This window comes from Camelus ferus, chromosome 12 (genome assembly GCF_009834535.1).
Source record: "Camelus ferus isolate YT-003-E chromosome 12, BCGSAC_Cfer_1.0, whole genome shotgun sequence".
NCBI classification, from domain to species: Eukaryota; Metazoa; Chordata; class Mammalia; order Artiodactyla; family Camelidae; genus Camelus; species Camelus ferus.
This window is the reverse complement of record NC_045707.1, coordinates 40,774,445-40,793,079: the sequence shown is the minus strand read 5'-3', so window position 1 is coordinate 40,793,079 and position 18,635 is coordinate 40,774,445. Positions and strand designations below refer to the sequence as shown.

The window sequence follows — 18,635 nt, the reverse complement described above, 5'->3', positions numbered from 1 at the left end:
TACATTTTCATGTATTGTTAAACACGAAAATGTGACCTTGGTCTATGTATGGGGTATTTAGCTATTTTAACAGAGTAGTACTTTCAGTAAGTGGTAAATTCAGTGAAGAATCTATGAAGACTTCAAATGATTCATATGAATCTCACAGAAGGAGCTTTGTAGTTAGGCTCAAACACATGCTCAAGACATCACTGTTATGGATGTATATTTAAATCACAAATTCAGACAATATGCCTAAATTATGAAATAACAGCAAATGTTAAAATACCTAATACCTGGGGTTGGGGAATGGAAATAGAAGAAAAAAATCTCTATGAACACAAAGGACATTAACAAATGCTGCATTTAATAATTTTAAACTTACTTGATTACTGGAGGCAATGAATCAAGTCTAGTCTCTGGGCTCCAAGCTATGCCATCAACTCTAACTCCATGGTGAAATGTTCGCAGTGTTTTATACTGAATTCCTTCAATGTCTGCTTCTTCCTCCTAAGCATACATAGTAAATACTTTAATAAGTTATGAGAACAAACAATATAAAACTCTGTACTTCATTATAATGAAGAATTTATCAGGGGGCCACACATATTCTTTTGAGAAGTTCAAAAGCACATTATACGCTGAGATGTAACTGGTTTGTTGAACAGTAACAAAAATATCCAAAGCTGTCTAAGCCTCACTAAATAACTTTCTAAAGCAACCAGAAAACAAAGGATAAACAAGTTAGACTTTACCTTACTTAGAAGAGATTTTATCCCTAATAGTAAATACATTTCACAGCAAACACAATGAAAATGGAATGCTCTAATCACAACATTTTAGGTAAATGAATTACCATACATGGTTAATCAACTGACAATATAAAAAATATACACCGAATATAAAGTTTTGATATATACAAGATACTCTGTACCTTATAATGCTTCAAAGTCATTATGAGTACCAATGGTTTTCACACAGTATTATACATGGCAGCGTTCATGTGGGAGATGCTACAAATTGTTCATCTATTACACTCTATGAATTATGAATATGCAAACAATGATTGGTCTTTTGGATATTTGATTCTGGGTAAGATATTTAATAAAGTTGGCTTATTTACTTGGCTCAGTACTACTAGAATAATTTAAGTTTATCCTCATGGGAAGATGAGGGAAAAAAATGAATTTTTAAAAGTCAAGTCATCTCTGGCAATATAGATGATAACCTGAAAAGCTTTCTGACTACAAAACTAAAGCAAAATCCAAATCCAGAGAAGCAACTGAGCACCGAGGTATAGATCCTGGACCTTTAAAGGGGAAGTAGCGAAAAAAACAAACAAACCAAAAGTGCCATGTAAACTGTCTACCACGGGTGAAGGCCAAGAAAGAGAAAAAGTCATTTATGAGAAATCTCAACCACTGGTTGGTCTTAACATGAGTTTTGGGCTTGAATTCACATTAACTATTTGCTCCAGAAAATGACAATTTATTTCAAAATGTTCTTATGTTGATAGTGACTACAAGTACTTGACAGACAAAGGCAAATTCTTTGGATGAACTCCTCTACCCAGGTCTCATAAAGTTCTCACAGATATAGTTCAATCAAATATGATCTTATATAGACGCACTACTACATATGAAAATAAAGTACCACAAACACAAACAGAAGAATCAAACCTGCATTTGACATTAGATTAAAAAAAAAAAAAAGATACCGAAAAAGATGTATTTTTCAGGATCTAGAAGAGGTAATCAAAAAACATGAGTAACCAAGAAGAGATTACCAAAAATGACCAGGTAAATTTTAAAAAGAGCCAAACAAAACTTTTAGGTGAAAATATCATAATGAGAAAAAAAATCAATCCTTAGAGGAGTGGGAAGACAGATTTGAAAAAATTACTAAGAAAGTAGCAAAGAGAAGACAAAAAGAAATATTAAGAGGGATTCAGTGAGAAGCTTTCACCATATATTCAATTTGGGTTGTAAAAGAAGTGAATAAAGGGAATGGGGAAAGAGACAATATCGGAAGAGATAAGGGCAAAGGGCTCTTCACACTTGAGAACAGGCACCAATATGCATATTTAGAAAGACAAATAAATCCCAAGCAGCTTAAATAAAATGCAATCTGCAGCTAGACACAACATCATAAAACTTCAGAACACACAAACTGTCATGATATATACATACATGTGCATGTACATATAAGTACACACACATATATTTGGGGGGGGGAGTAAGGAGAAGAGAGGGAGCAAAGGGGAGAGGGGCAGGGGTAGTTGTCTTAACAACAGGAGTCAGAAAGAAAAGATAGGTTTCCTATCAAAGAATAATAATTAGAACAATCATCAATTTCTTAGCAGAAATGAATGCAGAAAGACAGTGGAATATCTTCAAAATTACAGGAAAAACTGTAAAATTGTAGACACAACAAAACTATTTCTCAGGAATGAAGCTGTATTAAAAGTATTTTCATAAAAACAAAAACCAAGGGCTGGCATTAATAAAGGCTCACTAAAGGACCTCCTAAAGCAGGGGCTGGCAAACCATGGCTAAAGGGCCAAATCTGGTCTATGGCCTGGTTTGGGATGGTCCACAAACTGAGAATCATTTTTATATTTTTAAAGAGTTGTAAAAAACAAAGAATTTGCAACAGACACCTTAAATGGCTGGCAAATCTGAAAATATTTACTATCTAGTCCTTTACAGAAGAAGTTTATTTTTCTTGTAGTAAAGGATGTGCTTTTAGTTAAAGAAAAATGACCCCAAAAAAGCTGGCTTGAATGTAAGGAACAGCAAGTAAAAAATCAAAGGCAAACATGTGGGTAAATCTAAACAAATACTAGCCACATAAAGCAACAATGAATTTGTGAGTTTCAATAAAAAGAAAAATAGAGAAATAAAATACAACAATAGTAAGTCTGGAGGGGATGATAACAATTCAAGTGTCAAAGGTCCTTGCTTTGTTCATAAAGAAGTTAAAGGTGTTAATTTTAACTCTAATTAAGTATGCATATTAAAATGTATTCGGTAAACATTAAAAAAGAGAAATAGCATGTAAAACTTCCAAAATATAAGGAAGGAAAAAGGTGAAAGGAGGTAATAAAATACAAACAGAAGCCTTAAGAATACGAATACTGGCAATGTTTTCAATAGTAAAGAACTAAAACTAACCCAAACATCCAATATATAAATAGATTAATTGTAGTATATTCATATTATAAAACACCATACTACAATGAAGATAAATGAACTTTGAAGTGATTTGCAACACCTACACATATGATAACTCAATGAAGAAAAACAGAATTTCAGACAGAAGAGGCAGTAAGGAAAGAACACCCAGTAGGCTTCAAAGGAATTGCTAATATTCCTTTTAAGCTAGGTAGTAGGTATACGTGGATCTACTATTATTATTCTTTACATCTTATACGCATAGTACATAGTTTAAAACATTTTAAAGCTTAAAATATAATTTTAAAATAAATCAATCATCGTTTTGCTATTTAAATCAAAACCGTAAATGAGCCTAGAGACTACAGCAAAATTTTTCATGACAAATTTGCCGGAGGAATCTTCTGTGTTAAGTGACAATAGTTATCCTTTACAAAAGTTTATAATACTATAAAATATCAGTGAAAATATCCAGAGCAGATTAAAATTGATATTTAATAGAATACATATGTCTATACAGATAGGAATTATCTGAAGGACTGGTCTAAGAATTTCATTCATCCTGAATCTAAATGCAAAGTTTTGTAATATGTAGTTTAATTGAATCCTAGTGGATGTGTTAAATTTTCCAAGATAGCCTTTAGAATCCCAGCAAAGCATTTCACAAATATATTACATATATCTTTCTCTACATAATTCAGATACTCCTGGAAAATAACTTTAAATTCCAGCTGAACTCAGAGTTAGCAGAAAAAAGGAAACACAAATGCATTTATCAAGGAAAGAAAAACACTGTCAAAATTTATTACCTCATAATTTGTCTGTATAATAACTGTATAGCTAACAGCCAGATATGCCAAAGAGCAACCACTAAGTAATTTTAAAGTGTTAGAAGACTAATCATAGCTGACTTCATAGTTTAGGTTACATTTATTTTTCCACACTTGACAAATCTATCTCCTAAAAATGAAGTTTTTACCATCAAAACAAACATTATTTTGCTACTGTAACAACAGTATTGACAATTAGGTCCTATAATTTGTTGTCCAAAGTGTATACGGAGTCATTGGGTGGTCGTGGGGCTAAAGAAATCCCAGGGACTGTACAGCCTGGGCTTTATGTATTACCAGTGAAAACTTTTTTCCTGGCAGCAATGTTTGCCATTGAGCCAACTAAAAGGCCAGGGTGTGTGTGTGGGGGGGGGGGGGCGGGTATAGGCAGAGATGAATGCAATTTTGTGTTTAGTTTGGGGTGTATGCAGTATTGTATAGGCAGGAAATTAAGACACTATGGAAAACTTGCTATAATACAAATCATTATACAAGGCTCCAGCATATTTGAGGTTGGGGCAAGGCCAGGTTGATGAAAGGGCTATTCTAAGGATTTGAAATTGGCAGGCCCTCCCACCACACCCACTTAAGGCCAAATGCAGAATTTTAGCTGGATGAAATTGCAAAGTTTACCAAGTTTAATTCTTTCAACTAATGCTTAAATCTCTAGCAGAACATTGTAAAAAAGAGTCTGCACAATCTTTCTATGAACATTTTCCAGTGACAGGGAACTACCTACTTCTTGGGGGAGCTTATACAATTTTGGGGGGGAGTTCTAATTATTAGAAGAGTTCTCCTTAACATTAAACCAAAAGCTGTGTAAATTCTACTGATTGCTCCAAATTCTGCTCTCTGGAACCATACAGACTAAGTCTAACTCACTGATTGATGGCAAATATCTGGCCATAGCTGATCTCCCCTAGGTGAACACATTCAAAGAAGCAATTTCAAGCATCAGTCTTAAAGCATTATAAGCAACAACTCCACTCAAACAGAATTGACAAACAACACAAGAAATATTTACCATTCTGAATCAAATCCTTCTTTCACTTGACAGTTTAAAATACTTTATTATCACTCTGAAACTTGTCTTCAAATACATTACCTCCTTTGAATCATAATATACTGCTAAGAACTGAGTAAACATTAAACATTATTGTCAATTGACAGAGGAGAATACAGAGCTGTGCTGTCCAGCATAGTGGTTACTAGCCACATGGGGCTAGTAAGCACTTGAAATGTGGCTAGCTCAAGCTGAAATAGGTACACTTTATAAAGTGAAAAATCTACACCAGATTTCAAAGACTTAGTATATAAAGAATATAAAGTATCTCAATAATTTTTATATCGGTTACACATAAAAATTTTGGATGTGCTGGGTAAAAAATATATTATTAAAATTAATCTCACCTGCTTTTTACTTTTTAAAATGTGGGTACTACAACATTTAAATTTATATTTGTGCCTCACACTGCATTTCTACTGGACAGAATTGAATTAACTTCCTTTGGCAGTTTAATCATTACACTGCTTCATGGTGAACATCCAGGTGACTGAAACTCTAAGTCATGACTCTGCCTTCTAGCAGTCTAGCATTTTAAGACTTCATATTCATCTTTAATTTTACTTTTTCAACTTTTGGCCCATTAATCTAATCTATTAAATGATATTTGGAGTCTGGCATACAACAGATGCTCAATAAAAATCTATTAAATGAAGTCTGTCACGCACAGAATTAGATATCCTTCTCGGCTTCACGTCCTATATAAATTCAATGTGCTTGCCTAAGTTAAGTGTTCTTATCCAAGTCCCAGTTGAGGCTGCAATTCATTATCAATGGCCCTTTGAATAGACTTAGAAACTTCCATGGTTCCTTTCACGCTTCATTCCTTCACATGCAGGGCTTTTACAGCAGTTATCTTATTGCATTGCTTTATATTTAAAGCATATAAAGGCCTTACATTTCCTTGAAGGCAGCGTCCTTGCTTTTTTAAAGTATGTATCATCAGTTCCCAGCACCTATCTGCATTTAATGAGTATTCCACAAATACATGACACCAATCAATAGTACTATCATTTGGCTTAAATTTCCAACATGATATTGAAAAGAATACCATGAAATTCTAAAAAATGCTTTGTTGAAATTAAAATTCACTGTATCAGCAGTGTTTTCCTAACAGTCTTAGAATGAGGATTGCCTTTCTGATAGGAATGTGGAAATCTTTCAATTCAATTCACATTTACGTAGTTTTCTCTCAGGGTAAGAAGTTGAGTGCTATAGACTTGAAGGTCCTAGCATGAAAGAATAGGAACAACATTTAATAGTGCTTAATTAGATAAAAAAAAAAATAACTCAAAAGAAGAAATCTGAATCCCCAAGGGCAAATTACTGAAACTCGATTCTCTTCCAGAACTGTTTGTACTCTGGTTTCAACCTACCTGAATAGCAGCATAGAAGGAAAAGAACAGGGGTTTGAAAATGGGGTCTAGATATTGTTTTTTCAGTTACTAGTCAGATAAATCCCTGAACTTCTTTGAAGTAGAATGGAAACTCCATGAAGACAGGGACAGTTGTTTAACTGTAACTCCAGTACCTGGTATAAATATAATTTATGTTCATTCCTTGCTAAATTAATAAAAATCCAATTCTTTCCTTAGATAATTAGGGGGTAAGAGCTACACTGCCAATCTCACAGGACTGAGGATCAACAGGGACAAGCATATGACCACAAATCTTAACAGAGAAATACCAATATTTTTTGCTAGTTCTTTTTTTCTCATTTTTGTCATTTTCCCCTCTTTGCTCCCATTTTCTCTGCCACCCATCACCTCTGCCTTTCTTTTTTCCTGATTTTTTCTCCCTTCTTGACTTTCTCCCTCAACATTTCTTAGCTGACATAAATGAGAGATGAAGGATATTTTTTCAGTACTTTTGAATACAATTCTATGCTCACGACTATTAATTTAAAAAGTAATGAAGTAAAATATCAACTTCACCTCCAGGGGACTGCTTTATCCTTTAGTAGCCAGCATTAGAAAAATGTTTTCCCTTCAGTTTTTTTCAAGACCGTTGTATAATTTCTCTTAACCGTGTGACTTTTTATGATTCTAACCTGGTAGTCCAGCTAAAATCTGGCTGAGGGTCATATTTAGTCTAAAAGCTAGAAACTCCTACCCCAACCTTAAGAGACATGTGGGATAATGTAACAGCTCTTGTATTCTACTCAGACATCAATAAAATGAAGTTTTTAATTTGTACTTCCTCCTTAGGGTAAATATGCACACAGTCTGTGTATAACCTAATACATTTATTGCACTGTAAAGTGTTAAACTGCATCTACAATGTCAAAATACTGTAAGATACTTAACTGCCTCCTGAGTAAAAGAGGAAATAATATTTACAATGTTTATAATTATCACTTTTGACGATAAAGTTATTTTAAATCTTTGAAAATTGGTCACTGCCAAATTACCCCACTGATTAACCTTAATTTGAGAAATACTCTTCCATGAATAATATTCTGATAACCAAAGATTAACCAGAGATTCTTGAGGTGACCTCTCATTGCTCAAAGTCTCTCTTACATGTAGAATTAGCTTTCTGGTGAGAAAACAGAGCATGCTTACCACAAAGCAATCTTACTTTGGTGATTAAATATGAGGCTGTGCCTGAGTGTCACCAACGACCAAATCCAATGACGGCTAAAACATACATATGTATTAAACGTGTCAGATTCCTTCTTGGAACTGTATATGTACCAACTCACAACATTCTCACAAAACAGTGTTAAGTATGGTTGATCCTTGAACAACATGGGTTTGAACTGTGTGGATTCACTTATACATAGATTTTTCTCAATATATACATACTACAGGACTAAGGACCATATGATCTGCTGTTGGTTAAATTCACAGATGAGGAACTGCAGAATTTCAGTTACACCTGGATTGGAATTTTTTTTTATTGAAGTATAGCTGATTTACAATGTTGTGTTAGTTTCTGGTGTACAGCATAGTGATTCAGTTATACATATATATAATCCTTTTCATATTCTTTTTCACTATAAGTTATTATAAGATATTGAATATAGTTCTGTGCTATATAGTAGGACCTTGTTACCTATTTTTCATATAGTATTTTATATCTGTTAATCCCAAACTCCTGTTATCCTTCCCTCTGCCTTTTCTGCTTTGATAACTATAAGTTTGTCTTCTATGTCTGTGAGTCTGTCTCTGTTTTGTAAGTAAGTTCATTTGTATCATTTTTTTAGATTCCATGTACAAGTGATACATGATATTTCTCTTTCTCTGACTTATTTCACTTAGTATGATAATCTCTAGATCCACTCATGTTGCTGCAAATGGCATTTGTTCATTCTTTTTTATGATTGAGTAGTGTTTCATTGTATATATATACCACAACTTCTTTTTCCAATCATCTGCTGATGAACATTTAGGTTGTTTCCATGTCTTGGCTATTGTAAATAGTGCGCCTGTTAACAGTGGGGTGCATGTATCTTTTCAAATTAGTTTACTCCAGATAGATGCCAAGGAGTGGGATTGCTGGATCATATGGTAACCATAATTTTAGTTTTGTAAGGAATCTCCATACTGTTTTCCATAGTGGCTGCACCAAATTACATTCCCACCAACAGTGTAGCCTAGTACTTTCTATTGGAATAAAACACCTGTGTATAAGTGGATCACGAAGTTTAAACCCATATTGTTCAAAGGTCAACTGTATTTTTCTTTTTAACTACCTATTTAATGTTTGCACAAATCTCAGGCATCTGTTATCACTGGGAATGTGTTTCCCTGCAGTTCTTCATATCACTTTTTTAACATTCAAATTCAATATACTTTCAAAGTTTAGCCAAACTTTACCAAAGTTTGTGTAAGTTTTCTTATTAGTGAAATATCTTCACTGTAATTCACTGCAGTTTTCTATACTAACCTGAAAAGTACATGTGCCAATGACCACAAAATTATTGCCACCATATGCAATTAGGTTTCCTGAATCCCCACTCTCAAAGGGATTAAACTGTACCACATGCACATAATCTTCACAATCCACAGTGTAGGCAGCATTTCTTGTGGCATCTTGCTTCATCCTGTATGGTAAAACTTGTGCAGTTGTAAAAATAGACTTCTATTGGTCAAGGCCACGAAACTGTGGATTACAGCACAGACACAGTTAGATAAAACCTGTCAAAATGTTAGCTATTTCCAACAAATGAATCAAAATAAGGATGTGGCAACAGGAAGGTCAAAAAAAAAAAAAAGTACTTACTTTTTGAGTGATACTTGCAGAGTAAGTTACCAAAAAATTTTGTTTAAAAGATATAGCAAGTACTTAAAGATGTAATCACATTAATAATACATTCATAAAAATTAATAAGTTAACATTTATGGAGCACTATTTGCTGGCATCATGTTAGGTATTTTACCGATATTATCACACCTAATACTTGCATAAACCTAAGTGGGAGATATAACCTATGGGCCCCATTTTACAGAGGAAGAAACTGAGTCATTAGCTTGCCAAGCTCATATGAGGAGCCAGAAAGACTACTACATGTTGGACACCAGTGCTAGAAAATAGAAACCCAGACTCCTGAAGGAGCTCACCATCCAGGGTTATTTATGATTCAACTATGAAAAGTGCTATAGTTCTAAGTAGATACAAAATATACAGTCTGGAAAAAGGAGTGCCAGAATGTAATATAAAAATAATATTCATAAAACCAGGCACGAAACTTCAACCTTTCATGGCCTGGAGTGCAGTCTGGAAGTAGCACTCCCAGATGAGGCTTATGGATTTTAAAGAGGTTTTTGTTTTTGTTTTTGTTTTTTTTTTTTCTTTTTAACTGGACGGCAGGAGTTGTCCTGAAAACAGCTGGGCTCCATAACAAACACATCAAACACCTGATGAATATTTGCTCAGAATCATATGAAATGTTCCACTTCGGAAAGTCTATAAACTAGTAACCTTATGAGTAGGCATCAAAGACTGGACATTTGTTAAGGGTGATAAGCAATACGATATCGGTGTGGGAAATGCAAAAGATCTTATATCAGGAAACTCGGTCCCTAATTGCTCATTAAAGTAGTGCCCAGTCTAATTACATTCTCAGGGTCTCACTGTACACGGTGGGCTGGACTTGCCCCTTTAAAATTACTAGAGCAAAGGAGGGAGGAAATAAGAGAAGACCCTGCAAAGAGCCCGGACGCCTCTCCCAGTGCGAGGCAAGTCCCGCAAGACCCTGCTATCACCTCCCCGAACCCGAGGTCAGCGGGGACAGGGGTGGAAATGGTTGGGGGAGAGGAGGAACTCCCAGGGATGGGGGGGTGCGGGGCAGCCAGCAGCGTAGCGGAGCTCCCCCTTGGGCTCACGCGCGATACGCACCAGAGGACGCCTGGAAGCCGCCAGAGAGGAGATGGTGGCTACTTGCGGGGCGGCGCGCGCGCCGGCTCTGCTTCCGGGTCAGAGGGCGGGAGCGGCGATTGGCTCCCGGGCTCTCCCGCGAGATTTAAAACATAAACCCGCGACCACTCGAACAGCTGCTGCACTGCAGCCTGGCTGGACCTTTCTTCAGACAAGGCCGCAACTACCGGGTCTTCCCCGAGCCAGGTGAGTGTCGCCTCTTCCTCGCGCGCCTGTCGCACTTTAAGTGGAACGCTGTGAAGGTTTTTCGGTGACAGCAAAGCGCCGTATTTGTGCAGTGTCTTTGCTTTGGAGCCTGTTTTGGACTGAGGGTGTTGAACAGAGTTCATAGGACCCAGTGCTGGTTGGAGCTGGAAGTTCCTGAGGGGTCATCTGAAGACTGGAAGCCGAAGGCCCACAGAGCCCTACTTAGAGTCATTAGTTAAGCAAGAAGCCAGGGTTCCAGTCCCGAGACGTATATAGATTCCAATCCCGCAGCTCTCGACCTCTCCGTATTATATCCTCCCAAGGAACTGTTTCAGGACCTGCTTTCTGACAATGAGCAGTAACGACTGACATGTTTTTGGAGCATCTACTAAGTGCCCGGCACTAAGGGGATTATTTACTTGTCTCAGTAACGTCTGGTAAGTTTATGAAATAGGAGATATCTTCCCCGTTTTACAGATGGAGAAATTTATGTTCATCAGGTATTTTAAATACTGAAGGACATAACCAATAAATGGGGACCCTGGATGTAGACCCTGGTCTGTAGTTATTTTAACCATTTTACTGCCTCCCCAGTGACATTTTCCCATCTTACAATTTTTGCTACAGTGCAGCCTGGAATCCAGTTTTTCAAAAACAAGTGTTTTATTATCGCTGCCGCCTTCTACTTCTGTTTTTGTATAGTGCAGCCTGACGTTCAGAATGCTTGCATTTTCATTGTTTCATTGACTTCTCATAACTGGCTGCAAGGTGTTAAACCTCTACCTAGGCAGTCAGGTGTAAAGCTTGTTGCCTGGGCTCACACAGCCAGCCAGCTACTGGAAGAGTTGGGACTAGACCAGGGTTGGCAAACTGGCGGCACTTCCTGTCTTTGTGTAGCCAGTTCCTGAGCTAAGCACGGATTTTACATGTTTGGATGGTTGGGAAAAAAAAATCAAAAGAAGAATATATTTTGTGACATATGAAAATTATATGAAAGTCAGATTTCCTTTTCTGTAAAGTTTTGCTGAAGCACAACTACGCTTATTTGTTTATGTATTGTCTGTGGCTATTTTCACACTGCAAGGTCAAATTGAGTAGTTGAAACAGAGTGTATGGCCTGTATGCCTCAAATGATTACCATTTGACCCTTTCCAAAAAGTGGGCTGACATCTGGATGACTGCTGAATTTTATATAGTACAAGGCGTTGTTCTAAAAGCTTAACTTATATTTATGTCATTTACTTTTTAAAAAACCCTGTGGGATAGGACTATTATTTCATTTTCAGTACAAGCAAGCTGACTGCAGGGAGAGGTGACATAACTTAGGGAAGCTCTCACAGCTTGTAAGTGGTGGAGCCAGGATTCAGAACAGTCATAGTATCTTTAAAAAATACCAGTAAATAGTTTACTACAAAAGATTTATTTCAGGCAAACTGATCATATCACTGAAGCTTTACTTTGTCACTTTTTTTTTCTTTTAAGTGATGAGGGTGATACTTTGAAGATAAATATAACTTTTAGCTGTTTAGTAGGATTTGTATTTTTTGTAGATATTTTAACTTATAGTCTTCTTCCTGTACTTTTAAATTGCACCACTGATTATGTCTATAAATTATTTTTTTGTAAATGGCAAATGCCCATTTTTTTTGATCATACAAACCCAAGATACCTGGTAAACAACTGGAATTCTGTTTATAACACATTAAAAAAAAAAGGAAAAAAATATTACAGGAGTAAGTAAATGGGATGTGTAAAGTAAAATACCCAAAATAAGATAATGGCACATGAATATGTTGGAGACTAGGGTACTTAACAGAAAGTAGGGGAAAAAACTTTAGTAATCATGTCTATAAACTCAGAGAAAGGAATTGGCTGCCTCATATCGATTTGGATATATAAACATTGAAACTACATCCAATTATTTTGAAAGGCTTTTGTCTGTCAGGAGAACTTATGTAATGTAGTGATTGAAGAGCATAGCTTTTGGAGTTAGGCATCTTGGACTTAGGTCTATTTGGTCATTTGCTAGCTGAATGACACATGGCATACTTTTCTTCAGATGTAAAATGAGGATAATAGACTTTCTTCATAAACTCTTGTGAAGATTGAATAAGGTAATAAATACCAAGCGTTTGAAAAGTGTCTGGTACCAGGAAAGCTTCTAAATATTAGCTTGTTATTATACTGGTTGTCTATTGCTGTGTAACAAACCACTCCAAAATTAAGTGGCTTTAAAACAATAATCATTTTGTTTATTTATGAATCTGTGGATCAGCAGTTTAAACTGGACTCAGCTAGGTGGTTCTGCTGGTCTTGCCTAGGATCACTTATGTTGTTGTATTTCATCTGGCAGGTAGATTGGAGCTAGATAATCTAAGATGGCCTCATTCACATGTCTGTGGGTTGGTACTGGTTGTCAGCTGGAGTGCCTTGGTTCTCCTCCATATGAACTCTCCAGCGGGCTAACTTGGACCTCTTCATACATCATTCTGAGAGAAGCAAGAGAGTAAGAGCTAAAATTACAAGGCCTTGTGTGAAGGCCCCCAAGACCACCTGAGGTTGGGTAATTTGCTAAGAGGACTCAGCATATAGTTGTACTCATGGCTATAATTTATTATAGCAAGAAGATACCAAGCAAAATCAGCAAAGGAAGAAGGTACATGGGGAGAAGTCCAGGGGAGATCAGGCACAAGCTTCCATAAGTCTCTTCTTAGTGGAGTCTCACAGGATATGCTTGATTCTTCCAGCAACAAATTATGACAACACATATGAAATGTTGTCTGTCAGGGAAGCTCTTTACAGATTCCGCGCCCAGGGTTTTTACTGGTGGCTGAACATGTAGGTATCCTCTATGTCCCCAAACTCCAGATTCAAAAGGAAAGAGTGTATTCAGAGTAAACTACATTGTTTGTACAAATAGTTTAGGCACAGTGAGACATTCTTACTGGAAACCCTCCTGAAATCTGAGTTCCCAGATGCCAATCAAGGGTCAACCCTGTAAGTGTGCATTTCGAAGGATAGTAGTCAGGCTTGCTGTATTAACTCTTTTCTGCACTGGCCTTCTAGAAGCTCTAGGCTTGGAACTCCCATGATGGCATTTTTGCCACATTCTATTGGTCAAATCAAGTCACATGGCTGACCCAGATTCAAAGGGGTGGAAAATAGACCATCCTTTTTGGAAAAATATAGGGATGGGAGGAAACTGACTTTTTTTTTTTTTTTTCAATCTACCGCAGATATTGCTATCTATCTCAAAATAAATATTTTTAAAATACAGCTTTAATTAGCTATATTTGTGTCTGTTATTACAAGTTTGCAAAATTTGTGTTTATCTGTTTTGTATGAATTTTCACATTGAAGGTTAGATTTTGCTATTTCAAAAGATTTGGCTTAAAAATAAAGGAGAGGAAAGTATGATTGGGCAGAAATTCTATTCTGTTTTCCTAAATTTAATTAAAAGCAGTCTTAGTAAATATGAAATGACTTCTTGTTCACTACTTATTTTTCTCAAACCCTGCTTCCTTACATATGTTAAATATCAATTTCCAATTAAAATAAGTCTTTTTAACATTGTATTCTGTCCTGCTTTAAGAGGATGGCTGTGCTTAACCAGAAGTCTGTTATGGATATGATTAGAGAGTTCAGAAGGAATTGGCATACTCTTTGTAACTCTGAGAGGACTACTGTGTGTGGTGCAGACTCCATGCTATTGGCATTGCAGCTTTCCATGGCAGAGAACAACAAACAGGTTAGTAGACTGTATTTAGGTTAACTTTTTTTTTAAAGTGTATTTTGGTTTTTGCCCATTTGAATAAGCTTAATTAAATTAATTTCTTTGCAATATACACCCTCCTATGATAATAGCAATATGCTGTTTTCACAAATGCCTCGGATATCTGTGTCAAAATATTACAATTGAATTTGAAATAATTTGTTTCAAAATAAGGCCTTTATATGTATAATTTAACGTAGGACATGCACATTTAATGTTTAATTTAAAATCTTAAGGTAAACATGCAACTATTATGATTATTATGGTTGAAAATTATTTTATAAGACTTCTCTAAATAAGATTCTAGAAGGCATACATAAATAATGTTTATTAAAATATAATCCAAGTATTATATGACTAATTTCAGACTGTATGGTATAATTATTCCTAAGCCAACCTGCAAATCAGAATCATTCAGGAGGGCTTTTAAAAAATCCTGGCTCCTCAGCCCCAGTCTCAGAACCTGATTCTCCTAATCTGCACTGAGACTCTGGAAATTGTCCTTTTTTAACCATTTAACCTTTTTTTAATCTGAAGTGATTCTTACATATTTAGCTTGGGCCAAATTAATGTTTGGAATAAGCTCTCCCTAAAGGATTAGACGTGTTCAGATGAGACAAGTGTGAGTGTAGGCTGGCGTGGTAAGGAAAGGCTTCTTGGATTTTACATGCTAGTCTTAAAGGAGGGAAGTCTTTGCATGGGAGGATTTAAAGAGAAGATATAAGAAGAAGAAAGTTAGTTCCGAAGAAGCATCCAGGGAGATTAAAATCTTGATGTTTTGAAGATGGTAAAGAGATGGTTTGAGATGGTAAGAGAAAACTACTTTTGAGGGTTGGAATAGTTTCGGTGGGTTTGTTGGGCTAGGTAGTGAAATGACATTCTAATGAATTATTTTAATCCCATATGTCAATTACCAGACTTTTAAACTGCATATACCAGTAAACACCCCTCCCCCCCCCAAATTAGACATTGACAGATTTGAACATTTCTCATGTTGGCACATAAAGCCATTGAAGAAAAAATAGTGAATAGGACCATCATTTTGAAAAAGGAAGAATGATTTAAGACTTTAAAATTAGGAATTATATAATCTTAATGTAAAAGAAAGTTTTTCTTATGCATGGATAGTTGGTTGTTTTGCATATTTAAAATAATGTGTATTAGGATAAATTTTGAACATAGAAAAACTTTGACAAAATTCTATCTTAGGTAGGACAGTTATTTCAAACATATTTATTGAATTTTTACTATGTGCTAGACATTATTCTAAACATTAGAAATACAGCACTGAAGGAAATCCCTGCTTTATGGAATTAACCTTCTAATGAGGAGAGACAGATAATACTCTAATAAATAAGATATTTAGTATTTTAGATAATAATAAGTGCTGCAGGGAAAAAAATAAAGCAGAGATGCAACTAACGAGTGTACAGAGTTTGGGGTGGAGGAGTTCTTGCAATTTGAAATAGGGTTGGCCTTATCAAGAAGTAGCCATTTGAACAAAGATTTGCAAGAGGGGAGGAAAGGAGAAGTCATGGGATTTTTTGTGGGAGGGGACTACCAGGCAAAAGGAATGGCAGATGCAAGGGCCTTGAAGTACAAATATGCCTGGCATGTTTAAGGAACAGCAAGGAGGCTAATACAATTGTTCAGCTATTTATATAAATGTTAATTTCTTCCCTCTCTTCCTCCTTTCCACAGATTTCTTTTTTTCTTTTGTTCAGCTTCAGCTATGTGCCTAGCATTGTGATAAGTGTTGGGGTTAAAATGATGAACAAAGCTTGACATGGCTCTTCCCTTTGTGACACTTATTGCCTAGTAGGCGAGACAGACATTATATAGAGGGTAATACAAATAAGTGTAAAATTATTGGTGTGAGAAGAAGAGGTATTTGATGCTATGACACCAGGGAGTTGATCTGGTGAGAGAGAGAAAGCTAATCCTTAAAGGTAAGAGAGGGCTTAAAATTAGTCAAAAGAGTTGAGGGACAGGATGAAGATGGAGGAATAGCATATGCAGAGGTCCTGTGGCAGGAGACTGCAGGATTGGCCAGAGGCTGCGGATAGAGTTTGAGAAAATGCAGATGGGCCATTGTAGCTGAAAGGCAGTGGCTGGTGGTGGTTACAAGTCCCATTTGTTCCTTGTTTTTAATTATAATAATTGTTAAAAATCAGTCTCATATAGGTATGTTAAAAAAAAAAGGAAGTAGCAATTTTGACTTTTTATTTTGAAAAAATGTTAAACCTCTAGAAAAATGACAAGAATAATATGCTGAACTCCTGTATGCCCTTCACTTATACTCATCAGTTATTAACATTTTGCCACATTTGCAGCATTATTCTTTTAGTATTTTATAAGTGTATATAAAATATAAGTATATACATGTATATATTGTACAAATACACATATACATATATGCATATTACCATTATTATTCTGTTTGAACCATTTGATAGAAAGTAGCAGACATCCTGAGTCTTTACCTCTTGGTATTGTATATTCTGTGGGTTTTGACAAATGTGTAATAACATATATCCACCATTATAGTATTGTATAGAATGTTTTCACTGCCCCTAAAAATCCTCTGTACTCCACCTATTCATCCTTCCCTCTCCCCAACCCCTGGCAACCACTGATATTTTTACTGTCACCATAGTTTTGCCTTTTTCAGAATGCCATGTAGTTGGAATATAGTATATAGCCTTTTCTTATTGGCTTCTTTTATTTAGTAATATGCATTTAAGGTTCATCTATATCTTTTCATGGATTGATAGCTCATTTCTTTTTAGCAGTGAATGATATTCCATTGTGTGGATGTATCAGTTTATTTATAGATTCACCTTGTTTTACTTTTCTTTCAACCAATATTTAGTATTTTTTTAGTTTAATAGTGAAATAATTATTGGATTTTCTGCTGTCATCCTCTTTTTTACCTGAGCTCTTTTTTGTTCTCTATCTTTTAAAAATATCATGCTGCTCTTGCTTCCAGCATCTAATATTTTCCCCTTTGAGACTATTAATAATATTTTGTTGAGGTTTTCTTCTTGCATAATCTTTTTCCTCTAAGTTCCTTGTTTTTGTTAGTTTTATTTGGGAAGGATTTCCTTTCTTCCAATTAGAGATTTCCTTCATGGTGATCTTTGACCATTCGCCTATATTTAAGTGGAGTACCCAAATGCTTATTGGAAGTTCTGTGTGCAGGGTTAGGGCTTGGCAACCTGATCTTACTGGGTCATTTGGTTGGGGAACCTTTGATGTTGATATCTATAGATATCCATTTTGGAATAGTTTCTTTAGAAGTCGTCTTTCTTCCTGCGTGAATGGTGTAAAGTTGAACTGCCAATGTGTTGATGCCTGAAAGGAGTGTCAAAATTCAGTAAACTGTCAAGTGACTCCTATGGTTTTCATTTGGATACTCTTTTTCTTAACTGCACTCTTCAATTCATGGACTATTTTACCCTGTCCAGAGGATAAACCTCCAATTTTCTGCTGAGGTGGATGACTAGTGTCCCTTACCTCAGCAGAAACTAATTATTAGGCAAAAATTTAAGAGAAGATTACCCAGAGAGGTAAGCACAATGCTGAGACTATTCAGAAATCTCTTCACCAGCAAGTGTTTCTACCATCACCCTCTGCTAGGCAGATTTTTTTTTTCTAGTAGGACACACTAAGAGTGTTCACCTTTAGGGGCTTTTAGCTTTATATGGCATAGTGGGCAGGGAGGGTCTCTGATCCAGCTTCCCATCTTCTTTTGGTCAATTTTGTCTCCTAAATTATGTGCTCAGAGTTCATAAAAAACAGGTTCTTAAGTGCCAGGGAATGGTAGACACCAAGGAAGCACAGACCCTGCCATTCGCTTACCCCTTTGTCATTTTTTCATCGCTTTCGATCTTTTGTAACTTCCCTTCTCTTATGGACAATCCAGTCATGCTTTAAAAAAGTTTTCCTATTTCCTCCCATAATTTTAGATATTTTATACCAGGAGGAGTTTCTCTGTTTATCCAGTTGGGCAAATTGCCCTGTTAATGTGCTATTTTAAAATTATAGGAGATGGTATACGTTCTTTCTGCATCTAGTTTTTATCATCCAACATTGTTTTCAGGACTTCTTCAGGTACTGATAGACAGAAGACTTGATCAGATTTATTCATTTTTAACAGTCAACCTTTGTATAACTGGTAGATTTTATTCTTTGATGGACCTTGGAGTTTTATTGAAGTTTTTTTTGTATTACAAGCAGTTGGGCACTGA

The 18,635-nt window shown here is 35.8% G+C and overlaps 2 protein-coding genes across 6 annotated transcripts in view; one reads left to right on the top strand and one right to left on the bottom strand.

Annotated features, from left to right (window-relative positions):
* NUP37 (nucleoporin 37) overlaps nucleotides 1–10,455 on the bottom strand; it is a 43,600-nt gene extending 33,145 nt beyond the window's left edge. The window contains exons 1-3 of the mRNA XM_006186046.3: nucleotides 10,389–10,455; nucleotides 8,937–9,152; nucleotides 365–489 (exon numbers count right to left, since the gene is read on the bottom strand). Coding sequence (XP_006186108.1) covers nucleotides 365–489; nucleotides 8,937–9,092 — 281 coding nt within the window. The 5' untranslated portion in view covers nucleotides 9,093–9,152; nucleotides 10,389–10,455. The remainder of the gene's footprint in view (nucleotides 1–364; nucleotides 490–8,936; nucleotides 9,153–10,388) is intronic.
* A 13-nt stretch (nucleotides 10,456–10,468) lies between these two features.
* PARPBP (PARP1 binding protein) overlaps nucleotides 10,469–18,635 on the top strand; it is a 63,761-nt gene continuing 55,594 nt past the window's right edge. For 4 of the 5 annotated variants that reach the window (XR_004324686.1, XM_032493491.1, XM_032493492.1 and 1 more), the window contains exons 1-2: nucleotides 10,469–10,613; nucleotides 14,206–14,361. Coding sequence is in view for 4 of the 5 variants with exons in the window: in XM_032493491.1 (XP_032349382.1) it covers nucleotides 14,209–14,361 (153 nt within the window). In the remaining variant the exon portion in view is untranslated. Of the gene's footprint in view, nucleotides 10,614–10,853; nucleotides 11,051–14,205; nucleotides 14,362–18,635 lie in introns of those variants that run through there. The other variant, XM_006186044.3, reaches the window with a different exon arrangement.